Here is a 24,557-nt window from a genome sequence, read left to right on the forward strand (position 1 = left end):
AACTGATGATTGATGCTTCTCATCTCTCTCCATTCCTGTCTGTCTGTCCCTGTCTATCCCTCTCTCTGACTCTCTCTCTGTCTCTGAAAAAAAAAAAAAGAGAGGTAGATATAAGGAAGGCAACTACTATATTCTACAATTACACAATCGCACACCCACTAGAGATCATATGTTACTAGGTACCAGTGCATATGACTAATCAGTCTGTTTCTATCTGACTTTCACATTTTTATGATAAATAGTAGCAGCTTCCATCAAAGCAATACTTCTTAATTATTGTCTGCAAAATATTTGTTGTTAAATAGCCTTGTATCTTATTAATAATACACCAGGTATCCACCTCACCCCTGTTAGATTAGCTATTATCAACAAGACGGGTAATAGCAAGTGTTGGAGAGGCTGTGGAGAAAAAGGAACCCTCATACACTGTTGGTGGGAATGTAAAGTAGTACAACCATTATGGAGGAAAGTATGGTGGTTCCTCAAAAAACTGAAAATAGAACTACCTTATGACCCAGCAATCCCTCTACTGGGTATATACCCCAAAACCTCAGAATCATTGATACGTAAAGACACATGTAGCCCTATGTTCATTGCAGCACTGTTCACAGTGGCCAAGACATGGAAACAACCAAAAAGCCCTTCAATAGAAGACTGGATAAAGAAGATGTGGCACATATACACTATGGAATACTACTCAGCCATAAGAAATGATGACATCAGATCATTTACAGCAAAATGGTGGGATCTTGATAACATCATACGGAGTGAAATAAGTAAATCAGAAAAAAACAAGAACTACATGATTCCATACATTGGTGGAATATAAAAACGAGACTAAGAGACATGGACAAGAGAGTGGTGGTTACCAGGGGTGGGGGGAGGGAGGACGCAGGAGGGAGGGAGGGAGAGAGTTAGGGGGAGGGAGAGGGGCACAGAGAAAACTAGACAGAGGGTGACGGAGGACAATCTGACTCTGGGTGAGGGGTATGCAACATAATTTAATGACAAGATAACCTAGACATGTTTTCTTTGAATATATGTACCCTGAAATATTAATGTCATCCCATTAACATTAATAAAAATTTATTTAAAAAAATAAAAAAATAAAAAAAATAATACACCAGGTATCAAATGATGCCACTATACAGATGAATGGAAAGAATCTGGAAACAAAGTGAGAAAATAAATTTATAAATAGAATTAATGAAAGGCACCCTGAAAAAATAGTCTTTAAGCCTCTGCAGAAAATATATTTTGAGGAATATATAAGAAAATTCAAGTAGAAGTGGAAATATTGGATGGTTAGGGAAAAAAAATAAACATTTATAATTACAAAAATTCTTACAAAACTTCAAGATCTGACTTTCATGAAATTTTTCTTCTATAATATATCTAAGTTCAGGTCAAATCTTTAAAAATGGAAAGGTTAATGGATTAAGTTCCACTTGTACAGAATAAAGAAAATTAACTTATTTTAAAAAGGTGATTTTGATATTAAAGAAAAAATGGCATTTAAGTATTAACAGATACATCAACTTAATATTTTTATAACACCCCCTGTCCCCCCAAACAAGTTGGGAGTTAATAGCTATTTCTACCATCTTTAAAGACTCAGTGGATGGTGGTAGGGGGAGAAAGTATCCTCAGGTAACAACCTCATAAATCTACCTGCTTTATTACTGGGTAAGCATGCCATTAGGAAAGAAGAATAGAGCACAAGAAAAGATTGCTTGCCTCCCTCAAGAGCAGAAGCAAATGTACTGAGAAATTTACCTACACTGCTGATAAAGCTGCACATGAAAACAGAAATGCATTAGTGCGCTCCAGCTCTGTTGTTCTCACAGCTGTCCCAGGAGATACACACACACAGGCCATTTATTTTTCTCTTATGAAATCTTTCAAAGTAGGTGGATCATCCAAAAAGAGTATGACAGAGGTTTGCAAGGAATTTAGACATGGTTCTCACTAATTATTTGAGTCATTCTCCTTCTTGAAAATAGTTTTGATTACCTCTTTACACATACACACACACACAAAAAAACAGTTTCTCAGTATTGGTAAATGAATGCAGGGACTTGGTGCCCATGTCTGAGCATTAGTTGGATCTCAAGTCATTAAAATGTACCAGGCATCTTTCTGAAAGGAAAAAAACAACCCATGATTAGCTGAAGGGGCACTGTCTTTGCATTCAGAGCATCTATTTTGACTGCCTATATTATGTCTGGAAGCCAGGAAATACCTGGGAAACATTTTTCACCAGTGTACTTTTCTGTCCTATTTTGTTACCAAGACTTCAGAGAAAAGAAGAGTAAAATGCATTTAGACATGAGCCTTCTTCATAGCTGGACTGAACACCAACAACACACCAACAAGCCAGAAGGTCTAGGAGTCTAAGTGATTAGAATTAACAAAACTATAAAGAATTTTCTAAGCCATTGAACATATAAGTTCTAGCCTAAAAGTACCAGATTTTGCTATGCAGCATCTTACAAGTTATTAGGATTCTCCCTGAGAAATCCCTAAAAAGATTACCACTTTATTTACTCAAGTGTTTGCACTAAGCAGAAGAAAATAAGGAAAAATCACTATTTTCTTTTTTCTTTCTTTTTTTTTTTTTTTTTGTATTTTTCTGAAGCTGGAAACGCGGAGAGACAGTCAGACAGATCCCACATGCGCCCGACCGGGATCCACCCGGCACGCCCACCAGGGGGCGATGCTCTGCCCACCAGGGGGCGATGCTCTGCCCCTCCGGGGGGCGTCGCTCTGTCTCGACCAGAGCCACTCTAGCGCCTGGGGCAGAGGCCAAGGAGCCATCCCCAGTGCCCGGGCCACCTTTGCTCCAATGGATCCTTGGCTGCGGGAGGGGAAGAGAGAGAGAGAGGAAGGAGGGGGGGTGGAGAAGCAAATGGGCGCTTCTCCTATGTGCCCTGGCCGGGAATCGAACCCAGGTCCCCCGCACGCCAGGCCGACGCTCTACCGCTGAGCCAACCAGCCAGGGCCAAATCACTATTTTCTTTACTGAGAAACTGCAAAAAGTTCTGTGGCCAAAATCAAAGGACAGTCCCTCAAAAATTCTTTGCTTGCTCTGGCTAGACAGCTCAGTTGGAGCATCAACCAAAGAGCTCTAACCAACAGAGGTTGTCAGTTTGATCCCTGGTCAGGCACCCACAGGGATGGATCAATCTTCTCTCTCTCTCTCTCTCTCTCTCTCTCTCTCTCTCTCCCCCCCTCCCTCCCCTCCCCCTTCCTTTCCCTCTAAACTCAATAAAATAAACATTTTTTAAAAAAAAGAGAGAATTCTTTGCTTAAAGCTAACACTAGGGAAATAAAAATTTGGTCTTTATTTAACAACAATCTACTATATGCTAAGAAACTGTAAACTGTTGGGCAAAAAAAGGCAATTTAGAATGTTGTATTAAGTATAAAGGTTCTGAGAGGAGGAAAAAATTAAGGTGATCAAAAAATAGAAAATATTATAGGTAAAGGACTAATATCCCTAGTGTATAAAAAAACTCATTAAAATTGAAGGAAAAATCATTAGAAAAATAAGCAAAATATATGAGCAGAAAGTTTAACTTATGAGATACTACATTTCACCATTAGTAATAAGAATGCCATTTAAAAATATACAAAGATGCCATTTTTTTATCTATTCAACTGGCAAATATTCAAAGCTTAACAAAATACACTTTTTAAGAAGTTGTAAGGAAATAAGCACCTCATACCCTGCCGGAGGGGGAGATGTGGGAATGGAACAACCTCTATGGAGCAGAATCGACTCTAACAAAATCACACAGGCATTTACCCCTGCAATCCTGCTTCTAGGAACCTACCCTGAACACATACCTCTGACTATATGGAAAACAATTTTCAGGTTTTGGACTTAATTTTGAAACTTTTTAAAGTTTTAAGGGATTTTACATACAGTAAAATTCACCCTTTCTAGAAGTAATTCAGTGGGTTCTGACAAATCCATGTAGTTCTGTAATCATTATCACAATCTAGATTTTAAATGTTCCGCCATCCCCCAAATTCTTCATGCCCCTTCATAATCAGATTGTTCCCTGACACCCAGCCCCTGGCAAACAGTGATCCATTCTTTGTCCCTGGGGCTCTCTTTTAAGGAGTGTCATATTAATAGGCTCAGATGGGCTGTAGCCTTTGGATCTGGCTTCTTTCATTTATCATACTGCATCTAAGGGTCAACACAGATGAACCTGTGTTGTTTCATGTATCTATAGCTAATTCTTTTTATTTCAGAGTGACATTCCAGGTGTGGCTATACCACAGTTCATTTAAGCACTCACCCACTAAAAGACACTTAAGTTGTTTCTACTTTCTAGCAATGTATAAATAAAGTTGCTATAAACATTCAGGTATGGGTTTTTGTGTGAACATAACGAATAAACATCTAGGAGTGATATAGCTGGATCCTATACAGGGTGGGACAAGAGTAGGTTTACAGTTGTTCATATAGAAAATAATACAATAATAATATAAAAATAAATTTTGTGTTTCATGTACTCACAACTGTAAACCTACTTTTGCCCCATCCTGTATATAAGTGTATGTTTAACATTATAATACACTACCAAATTGTTTTCCAAGTGTCCATATTATTTTGCATTTTCAATGCAATATATAAGAATTCCAGTTGCTTTGCAATCTGCCAGTACCTGGTATCATCAGTATTATCTTTAGCTAATTCTAGCAGCTGTGTAGTTGAAACACTACATTTTAATAGGGAAATTTTGAAAAAAATCATTAAACTCCTACATATAGAGATTGACTGAATAAACTATAACAACATTCAATTAATGAAGTACTATCTAGCAGTAAAAGTAAGATGAAAAAGATGTCTATAAACACATGTGGATATATATTCTGGACAAAAAAATACCAAAAAAATATAGGTATTATGCTCCTAATAGTCATGCTGTGTAAAGTATCAGGAAGGGTACACACATACAAAGGATACCGATTATTTACAAAGTATGGGTAGGATGAAAGTAGAAGAGACAAAGAGGAGAATGGGATTTCACTGAATGTATTTTTTTAACCATGTTCATATTTTATATATATAAAAAAATAATAGGGAAATCTAAAAATTAATGCAAAAAGAAATAAACCTAATTATATATCAGCTTTATCACAAAAATACTCTGAACTACATCGTCTCAGTGGGATATATTGTAGAATAAAAAGAACTAAAAAACAAACTTGAACCTAATAAATTTACTGCCTTTAGTAACATTTGCAAAGCAATTAAGGATGTTGAAATTAGAGCATCAGTTTTAACTCATGATTTATAAAACTGTCTATTGTTGGTATGGCATATGTATTTTTTAGCTACGTCTGCAAAGAAATACACCTAATGCCCACATTTCAGTTTCTAAATATCATTCTCCAGTAAAAGGAAAAAAGCTCTCTGAAGAAATAGCTGGTTCTGGGCTGGGGCAGAACCTGGAATGAACCAAGAGCACCTATCCAAAAAAAAAATTGATGGAAACTATTAGAGAAATACAAGTCAAAACTACAACAAGATACCACCTCACACCTATGTGAATGGCTATTACCAACAAGACAAGTAATAACAAGTGTTGAAGAGGCTGTGGAGTAAATGGAACCCTAATTCACTGCTGACAGGAATATAAACTGTTTCCCAGTCAATAGGGGAAACAGTATGGAGATTACTTAAAAAATTAAGAACAGAGTTACCATATGACCCAGCAACCCCTCTTCTTAGGTATCTACCCAAAAACTTTGAAAACACTTATTGACAATGATATATGCGCCCCATGTTCACTGCAGCATTATTCACAGTGGCCAAGACATAAAACTAAAATGTCTTTCAACAGATGACTGGATAAAGAAGATATAGTTACATGTATACAATGGAATACTACTCTGCCATAAGAAATAATGAAAACAGCCATTTGCAACAACATGGATGGATCTTGAGAGTATCATTCTAAGTGAAATGATTCAGACAGAAAAAGTCAAGAACCATATGATTTTACCCATATGTGGGATATAGAAATTAAAGCAACAAATGAACAAAACAAGACAAACAAATAAACAAAAACTCATGACACAGACAACACTATGGTGGCGACCAGAGGGAAAGGGGAATGGGAAAGTAGAAAAAGGTAAAGGGGACCAAATACGTGGTGATAAAATGAGATCTGACTGAGTGGTAAACACACAATGCAATACACAGATGATGTATTATAGAATTATATACCTGAAACCTATATAATTTTATTAACTATTATCAATCCAATAAATTTAATTTAAAAAATTGATGGAGACAATTTTTTGGATAATGGATAATGGATGAGACTCACACTGGCCAAATTTGGAACAATTAAAGAATCAAAATGAAAGGCAAGAATGGGATATAACCCATTGTACTGTATAGAAAATAAGAATCCATGTGCCAATACTAACATTAAAAAAAGGAAAGGGAGAAAAGAAATTTCTTCTTTATAGAAGAATGCAACTAATCATTGTCAAAGAAATGATAAAAGTAGAAAATCACTACTTTATAATCACCACAGTAACATATGATCCTCAATGAATTCTAAAACCAATGGCTAAAAAACTGTTAGGGAACAGTACAGTCACATAGTCTAAAAGTGTCATGCCAAAGATCACTCATTAATTACAAAGAGGGAAAGGTACCTTTCTCACAGACAACACCTTACCAACTATGTACCTCCTGATGTGATGCACTGGAAATAACATAATATTACTTCTATAATATTCCTGCCAAAAATAATTAAACTTAACCTAATCATGAGGATGCACCAAATATACTTAAATAGAGATATTAAAGGAGAATAAACTGATATAAAAATTAAATACAATATGTGATACTTGTCTGGATATGGCTACAGGAGAAATAAAATTTAAAAATCTGCTATAAAAGACATTATTGGGACAACTGGAGAAATGAGTATATGTGCTGTATATTAAATGGCAATTATTGTACCAATAGTAAATTTCATGGGTGTGATAACTTTACTGTGGTTATGAAAGAGAATGTCATTCTCAGAAAACTACATACTGCTGTACTGAGCATTAAAAATGATGAAGTATGACCATTTCAAATGGTTTAGCTTTGCTTGGGGCAAGTAGATACATATTTTTCTGATTCTTTCAAAATCAAATTTTTGAAAGAGAAAGAATACATCAAATTTTAATAAGTGGAGCATTTAAATAAAGAATATATGATGTTCATTTTACTACTCGTAACTTTTCTGAAGATTTCAAACTCTTTAAAAGAAGGTGATATAGAAGAGGTGAGAATAAACTAATCTCAAGGAAAAGTAAAATTAGGTATTTTAGACAACGGAGAAAAAAGGGATACAATCCCTACTTGGTGTTATTAGCAACTTAGCACAGAGTGACAGGGGTGGTTGGGTAAGCAATGAGCATATAAAGGAGAAATTCTAGAAGATCTGAAAAGGTAGGTAAGTGTTTGTAATGAAGGCAAGCAATTTTCAAAATGTCAAGATCTGTTTAATATCACTACAGTGAAAAATTTAAAAAGATCTTAAATCAATGAGCCATAGTATTTTTTTGCCAATGAATAAACCTAAAAGATCAAAGAATGGGAATAAGAAACCCAGAATGTCTCAAGCATGCCATAATGTTTTTATTCAAGTTTCTAAATGGTCTTTATTGCCACTTGATTATATGTATAGGTAACTACTTTTCATCTGCGTGCATATATCAGCTTTAATAGATCATCTTTCATTAAGAATAGAAGTGAAAAATTCACAGCCTACAGGGAGGAGTCAGGGGGCACTGGGAATTAAGTGAAGTAGGCCAGCATTTTAAATTGTATTCTCTGAATAGACATACTATTATTCATTGTTATAAAAGACTATGTTCTCAACTTGGGGTGGTGAAAACACAGATGATGTATTATAGACTTATACACCTGAAACCTGTATAATTTTAATAACCCCAATAAAGTCAATAAAATGTTTTAATTATAACTGCAAAATACCATTGCCATAAAAAAGACTATGTTCTCATCATTTTTTGCAAACATGTGGTCCTATCACTCTATCCTCAATTTTATCATTTTTAATAGAGACTTGGTATAACTAATAATATCTTTGCATCAACAACAGCATAAACGTGACAGTAAATGGCAATGACCAATGTGCAAGCACTACAAGGGGTATGGGTTAGTGGAAAAGCCAGATCCCTCGTGGCAACCCAGGGTGAGTCTATTACTACCATGCTTAGAAAGAGCTTCACTTGGAAATACAGATTTTTATGTGAATTCAATTGACTTTTAAAAGTTGGCAACTAACTTATTAAATTTTAAGCACTACGCAAGCCAACAGCCATTTTGCAAGCTGTTTCTGGTCATGGGCTGCCAACCGGCAACCTCTCTGATTTAAACTCTGAAGTTCTAATGGCATCCTGTATTTCACTTTAGCTTACTGAGAAATGATCCTTATTTTCTGTTACCCTCCTGTCACTAGAAAATTTTATAAAAACCAATTTGAAATTTGGGTCAAATATCCTAATAACTAGAACTTTTCCCAAGCAAGTTGACATAAATTAATTATTGGTACTTTTATAAGTGAGAAAAGAGATGCTTAGAGAAATGACCTAATTTGCTCCAATAGCACAAAGCTGACAGAACTTGTACCTTCTAAATACAAATCTTGAGTTCTTTCCAATTACCGTGTTATAGACTGAATTGTGTCACCCCCAAAATTCATATGTTGAAGCCCTAACACCCAAAATGATTATATTTGGATATAGGTCCCTTCAAAAGGTGTGATTAAGCTTAAATGATATAAGAGTGGGATACTCATACAATAGGACTGGAGTCCTTATAAGAGAAGAGTCCTGGCCCTGGCTGGCTAGCTCAGCAGTAGAGTGTCAGCCCGGCATGTGGAAGTCCCAGGTTCACTTCCCGGCCGGGGCACACAGGAGAAGTGACCATCTGCTTCTCCTCACTTTCCTCTCTCCTTTCTTTCTATCTCTCTCTTCCCCTCCTGCAGCCAAGGCTCCATTGGAGCAAAGTTGGCCCAGGTGCTGAGGATGGCTCCATGGCCTCTGCCTCAGGCACTAGAATGGCTCCAGTTGCAACAGAGCAACATCCCAGAGGGGCAGAGCATCACCTCCTAGTGGGCATGCTGGGTGGATCCCGGTTGGGCGCATGCAGGAGTCTGTCTCTCTACCTCACTGCTTCTCACTTCAGAAAAAATACCCCCAAAAAAGACATATTAATGAAAAATCAATAGGAGACCCAAACCATGAGTCTCCTACTGATTTCAATGAGAGAAGGGCGTGAGAAAGAGAGACAGGAACATCAAGTTCTTCCTGTATGTGCCCTGATCTGGGATTAAACTGGCAACCTCTGTGCTTTAAGACAATGCTCTAACCAACCAAGCTGTCCAGCCAGGGAGGATTTGTTTTCTTTATGCACTAAAAATGCTTTCTTGTGGTCCTCTTTACCCCTGCCACTCAAAGTACGCTCTGAGACCATGTGTACCATTCTCACATGCCTAATCTGTAGAATCAGAATCTGCATTTCAATATGATTACAAGTTGATCGTGTGCACACTGAAGTTCAAGAAGCACTGCCGTATAACAGAGGTTCTTTTTTTTTTTTTTCTTTTTCATTTTTCTGAAGCTGGAAACAGGGAGAGACAGTCAGACAGACTCCCGCATGCGCCCGACCGGGATCCACCCGGCACGCCCACCATGGGGCGACGCTCTGCCCACCAGGGGGCGATGCTCTGCCCATCCTGGGTGTCGCCATGTTGCAACCAGAGCCACTCTAGCGCCTGAGGCAGAGGCCACAGAGCCATCCCCAGCGCCCGGGCCATCTTTGCTCCAATGGAGCCTTAGCTGCGGGAGGGGAAGAGAGAGACAGAGAGGAAAGGGCGGCGGAGGGGTGGAGAAGCAAATGGGCGCTTCTCCTGTGTGCCCTGGCCGGGAATCGAACCCGGGTCCTCCGCACGCTAGGCCGACGCTCTACCGCTGAGCCAACCGGCCAGGGCAACAGAGGTTCTTAACTTGGGTCCTAGGGGCAACATGAGTTTCATGAATGTCCTAAAATTTCACATAGAACTTTTTGTGAGTGAATATATATATGTTTTACTGGGGGAAAGATTCTGTACATTTTTATCAAACTCTCAAAGTAACATATTACTCCAAATACATTAAGAACCACTGCCCGACAGGATTCTATGCCACAGTTTAAAAGTCAAAATATTTCAAAAACTACTTACGCTGCTCTCAATGAGGTCTGTTGAAGAATGACAAGAATGAAGGTCAGAACGTCACAGTGGGTCACGAAAGACCTTATCTGAAGAATTTATTCACACCATGCAAGAACTATGCCAAGAAACCAGTTTGGAGACATCTAAATAAATAATTCTCTACATGAGGCTGGAGATTAAGAATGTGCACTTGAAGAAGATTCAAACTGAGAAGTAAATAAATATAAAGTAGAAATTTTTTTAAGATAGGATGCCATTAGATGACAGTGAAGTGCTGAATTCTTATTGTAAGAGCTCAATCAGCAAATCTCTAATGTGAATTCTGTTTGATTTGGGATATGGGAGTATTTTAAAAAGTTAACTTCCAAGTACATTCTTAAAATACTTCCTTTATGAGGAACCCCTCATACACTTTACTAGTCCTACTTTCTTCATCTTCTCTGGACCTTAGAAGATAAAACAAAGAAGAAATGTGGCACAAAAATTAAAAGGGAGGTGCTCAGGGTATTCAGTGAGTTAATGATGAAGAATGGCTTCTATCCAGAAGGTTCTTGGTGATACATGAGAACTGTGCACATACTTCATTCTTTTATCTTATCATCTAGCCATCTTTTTGGAGTATTACCCAGGAGTGTAGACTTTGTCTAACTTCTGTTTCCATAAAGCACAGTGCCTGATAGAATTTACTTTCCTTGATAGGTATCCAGAACATAATTAAAAAGCATTAAGTGGTCTTTCTTGAGACTGATTCTTTATTGAATTACTACTGTAAGTTGTGGATCTATATCCTACTGTACCAGTCATTACAGGCAAGAAGAGAGAATACTAGAAATATATTCAGGGGATCAAGTCTTCTCTGCCCCTTTCCTTTTCCAGGAGTATCAGGCAAATATGCGGTTCTTTTCTTAGCTCTGTTTCTTAGAGCTATTAAAAGTTCTTGTTATATATGTACAGTAGGGATTATGATAAAATTTTCACACATTGTTAACCATTAATGTACCTCATTTACATAATAAACATATCCTGATAAAGTATAAATTATAAATGCAATCATTCACTTATATTGTAGAACTGTGTCCCCTCAATAATGACAGCTATATAAAAAATGTAGTACTTTATACATATGATGGTCTCTCAGACTTTCCATCAAATGCAAATGCTAATGTTATAGACACATAATTAACTGGGTTATTTGCTTTTCAGCCCAAACAGTTTAAACAGTGACAATTTGATTTTTGACATGAAAGAGAAATAATAACAAGAACAGGGATACTGACAGTAGTGCTACTTAATAGAAATGAGGAAGGAAGAGTAATAAAAATAGGGCAGAAACTAACATCTATATAAACCACCATTCATGGTACAGGCACCTGTGCAAACCTATGGGGCCAAGAATATTGTCTTTACTTTATAGATGAAGACATTAAAGTTACATCAGACTCAACAATTACCTACAATTACAAAGTTAGACAGTGACAAGTTTTGGGGGGAGAGGACAGAAAGGAGAGTGGTAAGGTATATATAGCAAAGGACAAGAAAAAGGAGGAGACAGTGAACCCAATTTTATTTGGAGAAATAAAACAGTAGAAAGGTAACAAGCACTTAAAGGCAATCAGGTTAACTGAGTCTAGAAATAAATGGTTCCTCGCACATGTCTTTGAATATTTTTAAAGTAAATTATATAAATGTTAACTTTTTTTTCAAAATAAAATGGTAGAGCCAGGACTTGTCTGAGTCCAACAGTCATGCTTCAACCACTACACTCAAAGAGAAACTAATTCCATTATAAAAATAAATATTTTCAAAAACATTTTAACAGGAAATCTCATGTCACAGTAGTTTTATTTTTAAAAACACATTAAATTCATTTCCAACAACAAAGAAAGATAAAAAAATATCTACTAGTTAAGCCACTTGATCTTATTCTTTACCTGAAAGTGACAGAGATCTAATCTCAGAGGTTACTGATGTGTCACAAAATTCCCAGATTCTCTATAATCACTCATATATTTATTTCCTCCAGAAATGTCTTTTCAACTTTCTGGAACCTTTTTACATTTTCAACCTGAACCATAACTCAAGGCCAAGAAAGTGCTTGTTGGTTCCCCACTGTTTAAAGTAACATCTTTTATTTGTCTCCAGAAATGTTTTGTAGTTTCGGTGGAGGTCATGTGGATATCTTTCTCCAGGTCAGGCAAACCCCATTCTTCCCACCCAGTCAGTATACAATCAAAAGCCCTGAAACTTAAAAAATTAAACAAATGCATTTAAAAATCTAAAAAATTAGAATCTAACATATCTTAGCACAACTGCAGTTTCCTTAAATCAGGGCCTATTTGTATTTAAAATGATATTTAATTCTAGCATATCACAAAAGCTGTATTAAATGAATACATTCTTCATCACATCTCAGACATACTGTATTTAAATCTAAGAACAGTTTCACATCCCCAGTTCAAATGTCAGTTACCTCTTCATCATCTTCTTCATCTTCAACATCCAGAATTCCTGAATCCTGTTCCGACTTGGGGCTAGTGCTTTCTATCTCTGTCTCAAAAATCGTATATGCATCTTTCTTAGATTTTCTTTTGCTTCCTATTCTGGGTTGTTGTAAGACGATGTTATCCAGGTTTCTTTGTTGTTGGGCCTAGGACAGAGACACATATACATTAAAAATAATAATAATAATTAAGTATTTAAAGAACTTATTTTCAACAAATTAATATCTTAAAGAAAATACAACAAAATGCCTTAATACACAGTTTTAGTCTCAGAAATAAATCCAAAAATATAAATGTATAGATTTTTAACCCTGAAGTTACCCCTCTTAATTCATTTTCCCAGTTTCCACCAAAAAAAAAAAAAAAAGATTATACTCAGTCAATACTATCATAAGACTTTCCAAATATACCCACTAAATCACCATCAAAGTGAAACTACCCATTTCCTTTAAGTAGCCAAGAGATTAGTACACATGACCAAATATTTATGTCTTACAAGATAAATGCCACTTTGGAACCACGTGGTGGGCGAGGAGGGCAGGGGACTTTAAGCTTAAGGGACTCTGAAAAACAGTTGTTTGGATCTAAGAGATCAACACAATTCTACTGATTAAGAAAAAAAAAAGTATCTTAATAGTGTGCTTTGAACTAACTAATTCAACAGGATTTCATGACCTTAATCTGTGGAAAACTGTTTTAAAGGACATCTTCTTTTGAACTTTTAGAGAAAAGTAAGTGTTATCCCCTCAGCTTTAAAAAATAGACTCAAATGATGGTGTGGTTTCAACAGATACAAAAAAGGTGGGAAGTGTCACTTTCAAGGGTCAACCACAGAAGTATTAAACCAGACAGTATTAAAGCTCGAAGTGACCTTGGTCAGTACTCAGGAAACTAAGGCTTCGGATGGGGTCAGGTTTGTAGTAAATCAGAATCTCAAAGTGTGAACTAAATCCCACATCAGTGACCTTCCCCCCACACCAACAGTCCCGCAAAGCGTGGCCGCATGTTTCCCAAAACAGGGCATCTGTGACCAAATAAATGGGAACTACGTATTACACATCATGGAGCCTTCTTGTAGATATATGATGGTAACCAACAAAACAGAAAACTGGGAGAAGTCCATTTTAAGAAATTTCTTTGATTTGATTTAACCCAGCATGTTCCAAAAGTATTTCACAATGTATGGTCCCTTTTTTTCTTATACGTGATACTTAGTATCATCCTAAAATACAAAGTTTGGGAACTGTGACTTCTCAGAATATACATTCCTTAACTGATATATGCTATTTCCCCTCAGTGACAAATAGATATTAGTTCGGGGGAAAATCAGTTTCCAAATATTCTGAATGAGATGAAGGAATTCAAGACAAATATTAAGTATAAGATGTTAGTCCAGGCCCTGGTTAAATGAGACAAGTATAATAGGACGGAGGAAAACCTTAACAATGTGAGCTAGTTTCTGCCAAGAAAATGAAAAGAATCTGCATTCCAGAGATTCGAATCAATGGATAAACTTGTTTCTCTACATAGTGCTCATTGATATTTTGCTTTGACTTACATAAAATAAGTGGCTCTGCTGACAAACTGAGGTAGAGAGGGCGTCCAAGAACATCTAATTTAGGTTTGTACACGAGACATACATATCCTTCAAGCATTAGAAACCCAAAACCAGATAAAATAGTCTTTCTCTCCCTCTCAGAAGTAAGAAGTTCTTCCCCATCACTTCAAATGCAAACCACAGAAAAAGGAATCCAGAACCCGAGAGGCACCAGGGAAGGGAGAACTACCTAACTTTTTCATGTTTAAAAAATGTACGCCCTCGACTAGAGTGGTCCCTTGTCCCTTAACTCCACTCTCAATATAGCAATACCAAAAGCTTTCACAAGTTGGTTTTATTTTATTGAATTTCACGTTAATTCTTTTTCTTTCACAATCAATAAAATAGTGCCAGTGTATTAAAAGCAATCAAGAGAAGCCATACTTAAATACTGTCATTTAAAACTTTAAATGAAATGTATCCTACAGAAGTAATTTTACATCTCCTGTGACTTGTTCTTTTTAGGTGGTATGTATCTGGTTTTCCCATCAATTTGAAAGAGTACAGATTAAGAGAGCAAACCCTATGTTAGAAATCAAAGCATTTTAAGCAGTCTTTCATAGCTCCATCAGAACTTGAGGTCTCTATTAGAATTATCAAGGCTGCTCCAGTGTGTAAAGCAGCGGTCAGGGCAGAGCTGCCAAGAAGGAACCAGTCAAGTTAGAAACACTGAATCTCAGGTAGAACAATAAAATAAATACTCAGATGTTGCCCATTATGGCTGCAAATGAAAACTGCCACCTATTCAGAATGTATGTTATGGGACTGGCAAGAAGTGGAGAAGAATAAATAGATATAACATATAAATACATATAATATGTATTAAAATAAGCCCACGGGGATGAAAAAATAGTAAATATGGTTCAGAGGTCTCATCTAACATATGAAGCGACACCACCAGGACCATTTATTCTGTCCCTCCAGAGAAAGCCTTTAGAGTCACGAGCCAGAGAAGTGGCTGCCTGAGTTCTGCCACCTGGGTTGAAATGGAGGCAGGAGGATACAAAGCCTACAAGTAGCTTGGAAAGCATTCAGGCATTTTCTTTTCCTTATTAGTTGTTCATTATCTTTGTGAATAATATTTTATACATTTAACCACCTCTTCTTCAAGGTCCCCTCATATACATTCTCTGGTTTCCTAATATAGAGAAATTAAGCAAGGTTTATTCCTCAGTCCTCTTCTCTTACCACTCTTTCTGCTCTCCTGAGATCAAATAGCACATCTCCAGTTTCCTATTATTACTGCGTGCTCTACCATCGCCTCACTTCCAACATACCTAAAATGGAACTCATCACCTCCTCATTATAATTCCCCTGCATACTGCGGCCCGGCTCTTCTTAAATCACATCATTCATCACACCAATTAGGCATTAGGGAAACTGGGTAAAAATTTAAACAAGAACAAATCCAAACTTCACAATCCATCACTTAGACCCCTCCATAATGGAAGCTGAGCCTAATTTTCCAATATATGTATCCAGTAGTCTCAAATACATCTTCCACTTGAATCAGACCCTACTTCACAGTATACGAGTTATATTTCCACTTCTGTATCTCTACTGAATCACCTCTTTCTGCTTGAGTCGAACCTATCCCCAAAACCCAACTAAAATACTTCTGGCTTTAGAAAGCCTCCTCTTACTGCCCTAATTCATGGTGCTTTCTCTCTGTATTGATATTTTTGGTCAAACATATATTGAATGTCTATTTGGTACCAGGCATTGTGCTGCACTCTGGGTACACAAAGAAAAAGATGGAGTCTCTAACTCATGAACCTCACATCAAACTGTTAGGGAAGTCCAACTGGAAAATAAGTGGCTGAAACCCCATGTAATAAATATAATAATAGAAATAATACAGAGAACAATGGCTGAACAAAGGAGAAAGTAATCATGTCTGCTTGGAGAGGTTTCAGGAAAGGCTTCACAGAGGACCAGGTAGCATGCTCTTAAAAAATAAATATAATTTTTCCCAAGAAAAGCAAGTAGAAAGGGTAACCATTCCAGAAGAAGGAAATAGCATGAGAAAGGACCATTGTAAAATACCATTATCCAACCAAGGAATATGTAATCTTGTGTAGAAATATAGTCTATAAAGCACTAACAACAGATAAAGATGTCATACAAAGCAGTTTCAATGTCAGCTAGAGGCAATGGAGAAACAGTGAGAGACAGCAAGCAAGGGAGTAACAGGATCAGCTTTAAAATTCGGGCAAATCCTCTAGGATCAGAGGCATGGTCAACTGGGAAAAGACAGAGATTAGAAACAAGAAAACCCACATAGATCATTATAACAGTTCAATAACAATGATGAGGACTTGAATTAAGGTAGCATCAGATATATAACATTAGCAGCATCAGAATTTGCTAATTTGGATGCAGTACAGAGAAGACAAGAAAGAAATAAGAAATAGCTGCAAGCATTTCTGGCCTTGGTGACTACATGGTGGGGTCATTCCAACCAGTAGAAACCATGGAAATAGTGAGCTGAGAGCAAGACAGAGAGGATGGAGAAAAGTTCCATAAACCTGCGAGGTATCCACATGCTAATGCCAGTACCACACTTTAGGATGTAACCCTTCTTTCTTTGAGAACAGGAAATACTTTACCATTCTTAGAATCCCCAAAGCCTAGATACAGTGGCACATATACACTAATTTAGATAAACAATTAATATATAAAGACAATAGATACCAAAAGAAATCTATGGGAGATCTAGCCCTACAAAAGAGAGATACGTACAAAGAACAGGATTTGGATGTTCTCCTACCTATTAGAAGAGGGAGAAAAACCAAAAAACCCGTAAGAATGACCTAATCTGAACTATTATCTTAAAAATGTTGCTATTAACACTTTACAATTGTTAAAGAGTGCTATGAGACATCATATATATATATGAATATATATATTCATATATACATATATATAAAATAAAGTTTTATTGTGAAATACAACTTTCAAGGGTGCCTAGCAATAAGACTGTTTAAATTATGCAAATCAAAAACTGAAGGCTGCTGTATTTATCAACCCAATACTGACCTCTAGTGGGCTAAAGTAATATATACAAATAACCTGTAGAATCAGAAACTCATTAAGGGTTGGAGGCTTGACAAAATTAAATGGACTTCAATAACCTGGTGCTGTAACAAACAAAAAAAAAGGCAAATTAATGAACAAAATAAACTAATAAGCAAAATAGAGACAGACTCATAGAGAGCCAGGGGACAGCTGTTGGTGGTGGGGCTGGGTAAAGAAAGATTGAGCAAAAGAGAAAAACTCATGGACACAGATAACAATGTGGAGAAGGGTATGGGGGATAAATGATGATGGACAGAGATTTGACTTGGGGTGGTAAACAAACAACACAGTGTACAGATGTTGTGTTGTGGAATTGTGCATCTGAAACCTATGTAATTTTGTTAACCACTGTCACCCCAATAAATTCAGTAAAAAGGAACACAGAAAGCAAAATCCTTCTTGGAAAAAGAAAGGTCTTTAAATCTAAGTTCTGCAACTTATTATATAACCTTGAGCAGTTTCTTCACTTCTTTGGCCAAAATTCCCATCTATTATAAAAAAAAAAAAAGTTAGTAAAATATACCTTAAAATTGCCACAAGTATTAAATGAGATGATGTAAGTAAAGCTTCATTCAAATATAAATGAAACAATCAAGGAAAAAAACCTGCAAAAACTTTTAAGCTCCATCTGTCTTCCCTCAAAAATAAGATAGAAATACACACACACACACACACACACACACACACACACATTACTTTCTACTATGGAAGCATCTGAGATCTAGTAAATATTTAGATATATAATCATTACTGGCATCTAATACTGCTACATATAGCCATTCAATTTTGCATTTCTAACGTTTCACATATCAGATATTTGTCCTAGACACCTCTTGTGTTTCACTTCAGATCCTCTCAACCTCAGCTCTTACTCCAGCTAGAGCATCAGCAACCTGTCCTGGGCAGCCTTAGTAACCTGTTCTGAGCAGCCTTAGAAGTATACAATGTAACCTGAAACCAGCTCTAACACTCCACACCTCTAGCTTCTTTGCCTGGGGCTTTGCTGTTAATATCACAGTGCAGAACCCTACAGGAACTACTTAGCACTCATGATTGTCAACCCAGAAGTGAAGCAACCATTGACCAAGGAACTGACAGGTAAACGCATTGTGTCCCTCCCCTAGTCAGTTTAATATGGCTTCTCAGAATCTCATGAATTAAGGAACCACACCATCCTAGCATTGTATGTGTACTGACTCTACAAACTTCTCTTTTCACTCCTCCTGACCCTTAAATTCCTGTTCCATAGATTATACACATGAATAAACCACTCACATCTCAACCTCTCAGGTCCCCTCAGAGAAACCAAGGCTAAAATTACATTCTGTACAACAAAATAGTGAAGCAGAATTATGCCCTTTGTTTTATGTATGAAGCCCAAAGGATAACTCTGAAAATAATTGGCAAAATCAAGAAATGATGACTCTACAGCTGTCTCTTCAAATCTCACCGATCAAATGAGTTGCAGTTTCAAAACAGGGTTTCTCCACACTTATCAGCACTAGCTCTGGCAACTACTATGTAGAATCCTTTGTCACAAAGCTTCAATATTAGATTCAAACAAAATGAAAACAAAACAAGGAGAGTGATTCAAAATGAAGGGGAAAAGTCAAGATCAGATCAAAAAGTTATTTGCATATTACTGAACACAGTATATACTTTGTAAGATATTTTAAAGGAAAAATAGACAGACCAAACAATTTACCAACACCTTAATCATGTTCCTAAGAATCCCATCAGTCGGATGACAAATCTAGGGTTATGATAGTCTTGAAACATTTTTTAATAATCAAGGAAGGCAAATATATATCACCTTTAAAATGATAACTGAGATCCTTAGACTCTGAAACTCTTCTATGCACATTTAAAGCTATATTTCATAGGATGGAGGGCGGGGCTTTGCACTAACAAAATTCACTGCAGTAAGATGTACTAGATGTAGAGTATTAGAATTTGTATTAAGCAACAGTAAAATTCTATAAAATTCTCTTGTGAATTAGGGTAATTCCTAGCCCTTTTAAAATATGATCTTAAGCGCTGGCTGAGTGGCTCAGTTAGTCACAGCACTGTCCCAATCCACCCAGGTTGCAGAGTTAATCTCCAGTCGGGCCTAGCGTCAATAATCAACCAATGAACACACAAATAAGTGTAACAACAAACAGATGTTTCTCTCTCTCCTCCTTCTTCTCTCGCTAAAATCAATCAATTACAAAATACTTATTCCTTTGTCAACATACACAATACCACAAATACAGAAATATATATTAATTGTAGTTAATTGGGTAATAAATATGAAATAAATGCAAAGAAAAAAATTTTAATGGGGAAAAAATCTATCAAAATCTCCACTCAGGCCCTGGCCAGTTGGCTCAGTGGTAGAGTGTTGGTCTAGCATGTGGAAGTCCCGGGTTTGATTCCCAGCCAGGGCACACAGGAGAGGCAACCATCTGCTTCTCCACCCTTCCCCCTCTCCTTCCTCTTGATTTCTCTCTTCCCTTCCTATAGCCAAGGCTCCATTGGAGCAAAGTTGGCCCGGGTGCTGAGGATGGCTCTATGCAGGGGTCGTCAAACTTTTTATAAAAACCGCCCACTTTTGCAGTGCTGGTCGACCTGGTCCCTATCTCCCACTAGTGGGCATTCCAGCTTTCATGATGGGCCAATCGCGGCGCTGTTTGGTTGCACGGTAGGGACCAGGTTGACCAGCACTGCAAAAGTGGGCGGTTTTTATAAAAAGTTTGACGACCCCTGCGCATGGCCTCTGCCTCAGGTGCTAGAATGGCTCTGGTTGCAATAGAGCAACGCCCCAGATGGGCATAGCATCACCCCCTGGTGGGCATGCCTGGTGGATCCCGGTAGGGCACATGTGGGAGTCTGTTTGACTGCCTCCCCACTTCTAACTTTGGAAAAATACAAAAAAAAAAATCACTCAGTAATAATCAGTTATTTTGGTGACAAACAACCCAGCCTATTTCCTGTGCATATATAAAGATTTTTCTCTTTGCTTTTCCATATTTTCCATCTAGCTGCAATTGGCATTTATATTGTTATGCCAGAAAAGAATTATAATGAATAAAAATTTGTACTCATTTTGCATAAAAATATTTCACAAATATCTTTCTCAACAGTAAAACTATTTATAACATTGTATTGCATCTCAAAGAACAAATGTTTATTTAAATATAGTCCATCAAAGGACATCTATATTTCTTCTAATATTTTACTACTTAATAGTAATGCAAAAACTATTTCTAGAGCTAAATTTTTGTGCATGTCCTTGCTTTATTAGGGAAATTCCTACAAATAGAAAACCTAGCTCAAATGGTAAATACTGCAAAATCAATAAACACTGACAAACCACCTTCCAGAAGAGCTAGGCCACTTCACAGAAACACATGCATGTGCATGGATGCTTATTCCCTAGCCCCCAAGTTCACTAGGAGCCACTTCTCTTTACCATTGAATGTAAAGGTTTCTAAACATGACAATAAAGGAAGAAACGATAACATAACATATCATTAGATTTGGCTATATAACAGGGGTCTCAAACTCAACTCAGCATGTGGGCCACAGAGCAAGATCACAGCCATTCGGTGGGCCACACTAGGTCTACAAAGGCAACTGTTACGCAACACTTTTCTCACTGCAGTTGAAAACAAAAATAATCAGTACAACAAGCACAATCGTACATGCAGTTTACTCAGTGTCACAAAACGACCAGAAACTGTAGTTCGCATCACAACTGCTGTTAACTAAGCTAATATCTAGCTAGGATGCTAGAGAAATGAAAAATACAAGTAGGCCCCTAGGCTTACTTAATTTTATCCAAATATTTTGAACTTTGTGGATTTCTGCGGGCTGCACAAAATTGTTCATGAGTTTGAGACCCCTGCTATATAAGAAACTAAAAATCTCCCATTCTATAATTATATTAATATTTTTCCCTCTAGTCTCTATATTTTCTAGTCTCATTTATATTAATATTTTTAATCTTTCTACAATTTACTTTGAGTGTTATGAAGTTGAAAACCACTCCCTTTGTCTAGAATTCTTAATTTGTACTGAATTCTATAATTCCTTCTGATGATGTTTGTAACATTTTCATATAAAGGCCCAAATTCTTAATTGTTGAGGATACCAATATATTCTGTTTTCTGTATTATCTGTTGCCTCCAGATACTTTTTAGTTGTTGATATCTGTTTTCTCATATTGGTAGATTTTGACCTCTCTCTAACTGAATCTTTTCCTCAAATGCTTGTTGATCTCTGACTGGTTATTCATATTTAATAATGAATCACTTACAAACTATGGAAAGGTCTGTGGACACAAGAGACTTGTCAACTAGCAAGCTTTGCTTCAGAGAGATTAAGAGGGAGATCATCTCTTTGCTGGGGAAATCCAAATGGTATTTTGTGGCAATTTTTTATCAATGTCTAGCTGTCAGAGGGGAGGGGGGCTGGAGGGCTGGGAGGAACAGGTGGAGGGATTAAGGGGGGAAAAGTCATAGACACACAACAGTATGGTAATTACCAAAGGAGGCAGGTAGAAGTGGTAAACGGGATAAATGGCAATGGAAGGAGACTAGATTGGATGGTGAACACACAATACAATATACAGACGATGTTTTACAGAATCATACACTTGAAACATATAATTGTATTAACCAATAGTAATGCCAATAAATTCAAAAACGTTAATTAATTTTTTTAAATCTTCTAATCTCCCACCTAAGAATATAAGTGCAAATATCTCACACGTGGGACAAGAGAAGAAAATTGGGAATTAAATGTTTTATATACTAACTTTCAGAAAATCACACCTTTAACCTCTCACCCCCATCATCTATCGTAACTCAGACCTCCAAAGTCTCCAACGATAAAGTTTGTACTGAACTGTTTTTTCCATTCCCTGTGTACTTCTATTTATACTTTCTGTTGTAGTGTCATATATTCTGCTATATTACACACTTCTCTCAGTTTTTCTTTTCTCCAACTGTATTGAGATGTTATTAACATATACCATATGTAGGTTTAATGTGGACAGCATGCTAATGTGATACACATACATATTACAAAATGATTACAATAGGTTACTTAATATCCTCATTCCATTAAATAATTATCATTTTTGTGTGTGGTGACATTTATGACCTACTCTGTTAACAACTTTCAAGTACATAATAAAGTACTGTTAATTATAGTGACCATGCTGTATATTAGATCCCTAAAACTTAATCATCTTAAAGCTGGAGGTTTGTACCCTTTGACCAGCATCTCCCCATTTCCTCCACTTTCCAGGCCCTGTCCACCAGTATCCTATTCTCAACTTCTAAGAGCTTAGCTTTTTTAGATTCTACATATAATATAAGTGACACCATGTAGTTTTAGTCTTTCTCTACTTGACTTACTTCACTTAGCATAATGACCTCAAGGTCCATCCATATTGTTGCAAAATACAGTACTTCTTTTCATGGCTGAATAATATAGTATCTATAACATTCTATAGTATTCTATAGTATCTATAACAGCACATTTTCTTTATCTGTCCATCTGTCAATGGACAATTGTTTCCATGTCTTTGCTATTGTGAATAACACCTCCAGTTTCATTTTTCTTTATCAGAATTGCTCTGGCTATTCAGGATCTTTTGTGGTTCCATACAAATTTTAGCATTATCTTTCTACTTCTATGAAAAGTACCATTGTAATTTTGACAGGAATGGCATTGGAGCTATAGATTGCTTTGGATATTATGGTCATTTAAACAATATTAATTCTTCTGATCCATGAACATGGGATGTATTTCAATTTATTTGTTTCTTCTTCAATTTTTTTTCATCATACATTACACTATTCAGTATAGAGACCTTTTGCCTCCGTGATTACATTAATTCCTATGTATCTTTATTATATTTGATATTGTAAATAGGATTGTTTATTTTTCAGAAGTGCATTGTCAGTGTATAGACATATAACTGATTTTTGTATGTTGGTTTTGTATTCTGCAACTTTACTGAATTTGTTTATTATTTCTAACAGTTTTTTGGTGGAATCTTTAGGGATTTCTATATATAAAATCATATCATCTGTAATCAGAGACTATTTTACTTCCTATTTTTTTTATTTGGCTGCCTTTTATTTCTTTTTCTTGACTAATTTATCTGGGTAGGACTTCCAGTACTATATTGAAAAGGGGTGGTAAGGGTAGGCATTCTTACCTTCTTTCTGATCTTAGTGGGAAAGCTTTCAAGCTCTCACCATTGAGTATAATGTTAGTTGTAGATTTGTCGCATGTGACCTTTATTATGTCAAGGTATGTTTCTCCTATACCCAAGATAGTGAGAGTATTTTATCATGAACAGTATTAAATTTTATCAAGTGACTTTTCTGCATCTACTGAAATGATCATATGATTTTCATCTTTCTTTCTACTAGTGCGGCATACACATTTATTGATTTGCTATCTTGAACCATACTTGCATCCCAGGGATAAAACCCACTTGATTTCAGTGTATGATCTTTCTGTTCTGCTGTTGAAATCTGTTTGTTGACAGTTTTTTTTGACAATTCTGTTGACAATTTTGTTGACAATTTTTGCATCTTTATTTATCAGGGATATTGGCCCATAGTTTTATTGTTATGGTAGTGTCCTTATTTAGCTTTGGTATCAGGGTAATAGTGACCTCTAAAAAATAGTTTTGGAGTGTTCCTCCTCTTCAATTTTTTGGAAGAGTATGAGAAGGTCTAATGTTAATTCTTCTTGAAATGTTAAGGAAAATTCACTCATAACACCATCTAATCCTGGGCTTTTCTTTCTTGGGAGGTTTTTGATTACTGTTCCAATCTCCTTATTGGTCTGTATGAACGGAATCAGAGTGATCAAGGAAAGTCTTTCATAATGTGGCATTTGTGTTTCAGATGTTAGTACCTATTTATTTCATTGGTAAGGGCTTAGAAAACGAGAGACAAATACATGCGGTTAATTATTTAATCCCTAGTTATCACACAGATTTTAGAGTTATAAATGTTATACTGTGATACCTGAAAGGACAATGTCCACAACGTTAATCACATTTCAAGAATATTTTAGTCATTTTGAAATATATTTTTTCAATTTTATTGA

The 24,557-nt window shown here is 36.4% G+C and overlaps 1 protein-coding gene across 4 annotated transcripts in view; it reads right to left on the minus strand.

The window, feature by feature from the left end:
• The window catches only part of EXOC6B (exocyst complex component 6B), a 675,853-nt gene that overhangs the window by 408,000 nt on the left and 243,296 nt on the right, over nucleotides 1–24,557 (minus strand). For all 4 annotated transcript variants that reach the window (XM_066267372.1, XM_066267374.1, XM_066267375.1 and 1 more), the window contains one exon: nucleotides 12,733–12,909. In XM_066267372.1, coding sequence (XP_066123469.1) covers nucleotides 12,733–12,909 — 177 coding nt within the window. The remainder of the gene's footprint in view (nucleotides 1–12,732; nucleotides 12,910–24,557) is intronic.

Source organism: Saccopteryx bilineata, chromosome 3 (genome assembly GCF_036850765.1).
Source record: "Saccopteryx bilineata isolate mSacBil1 chromosome 3, mSacBil1_pri_phased_curated, whole genome shotgun sequence".
In the NCBI taxonomy this organism is placed as follows: domain Eukaryota; kingdom Metazoa; phylum Chordata; class Mammalia; order Chiroptera; family Emballonuridae; genus Saccopteryx; species Saccopteryx bilineata.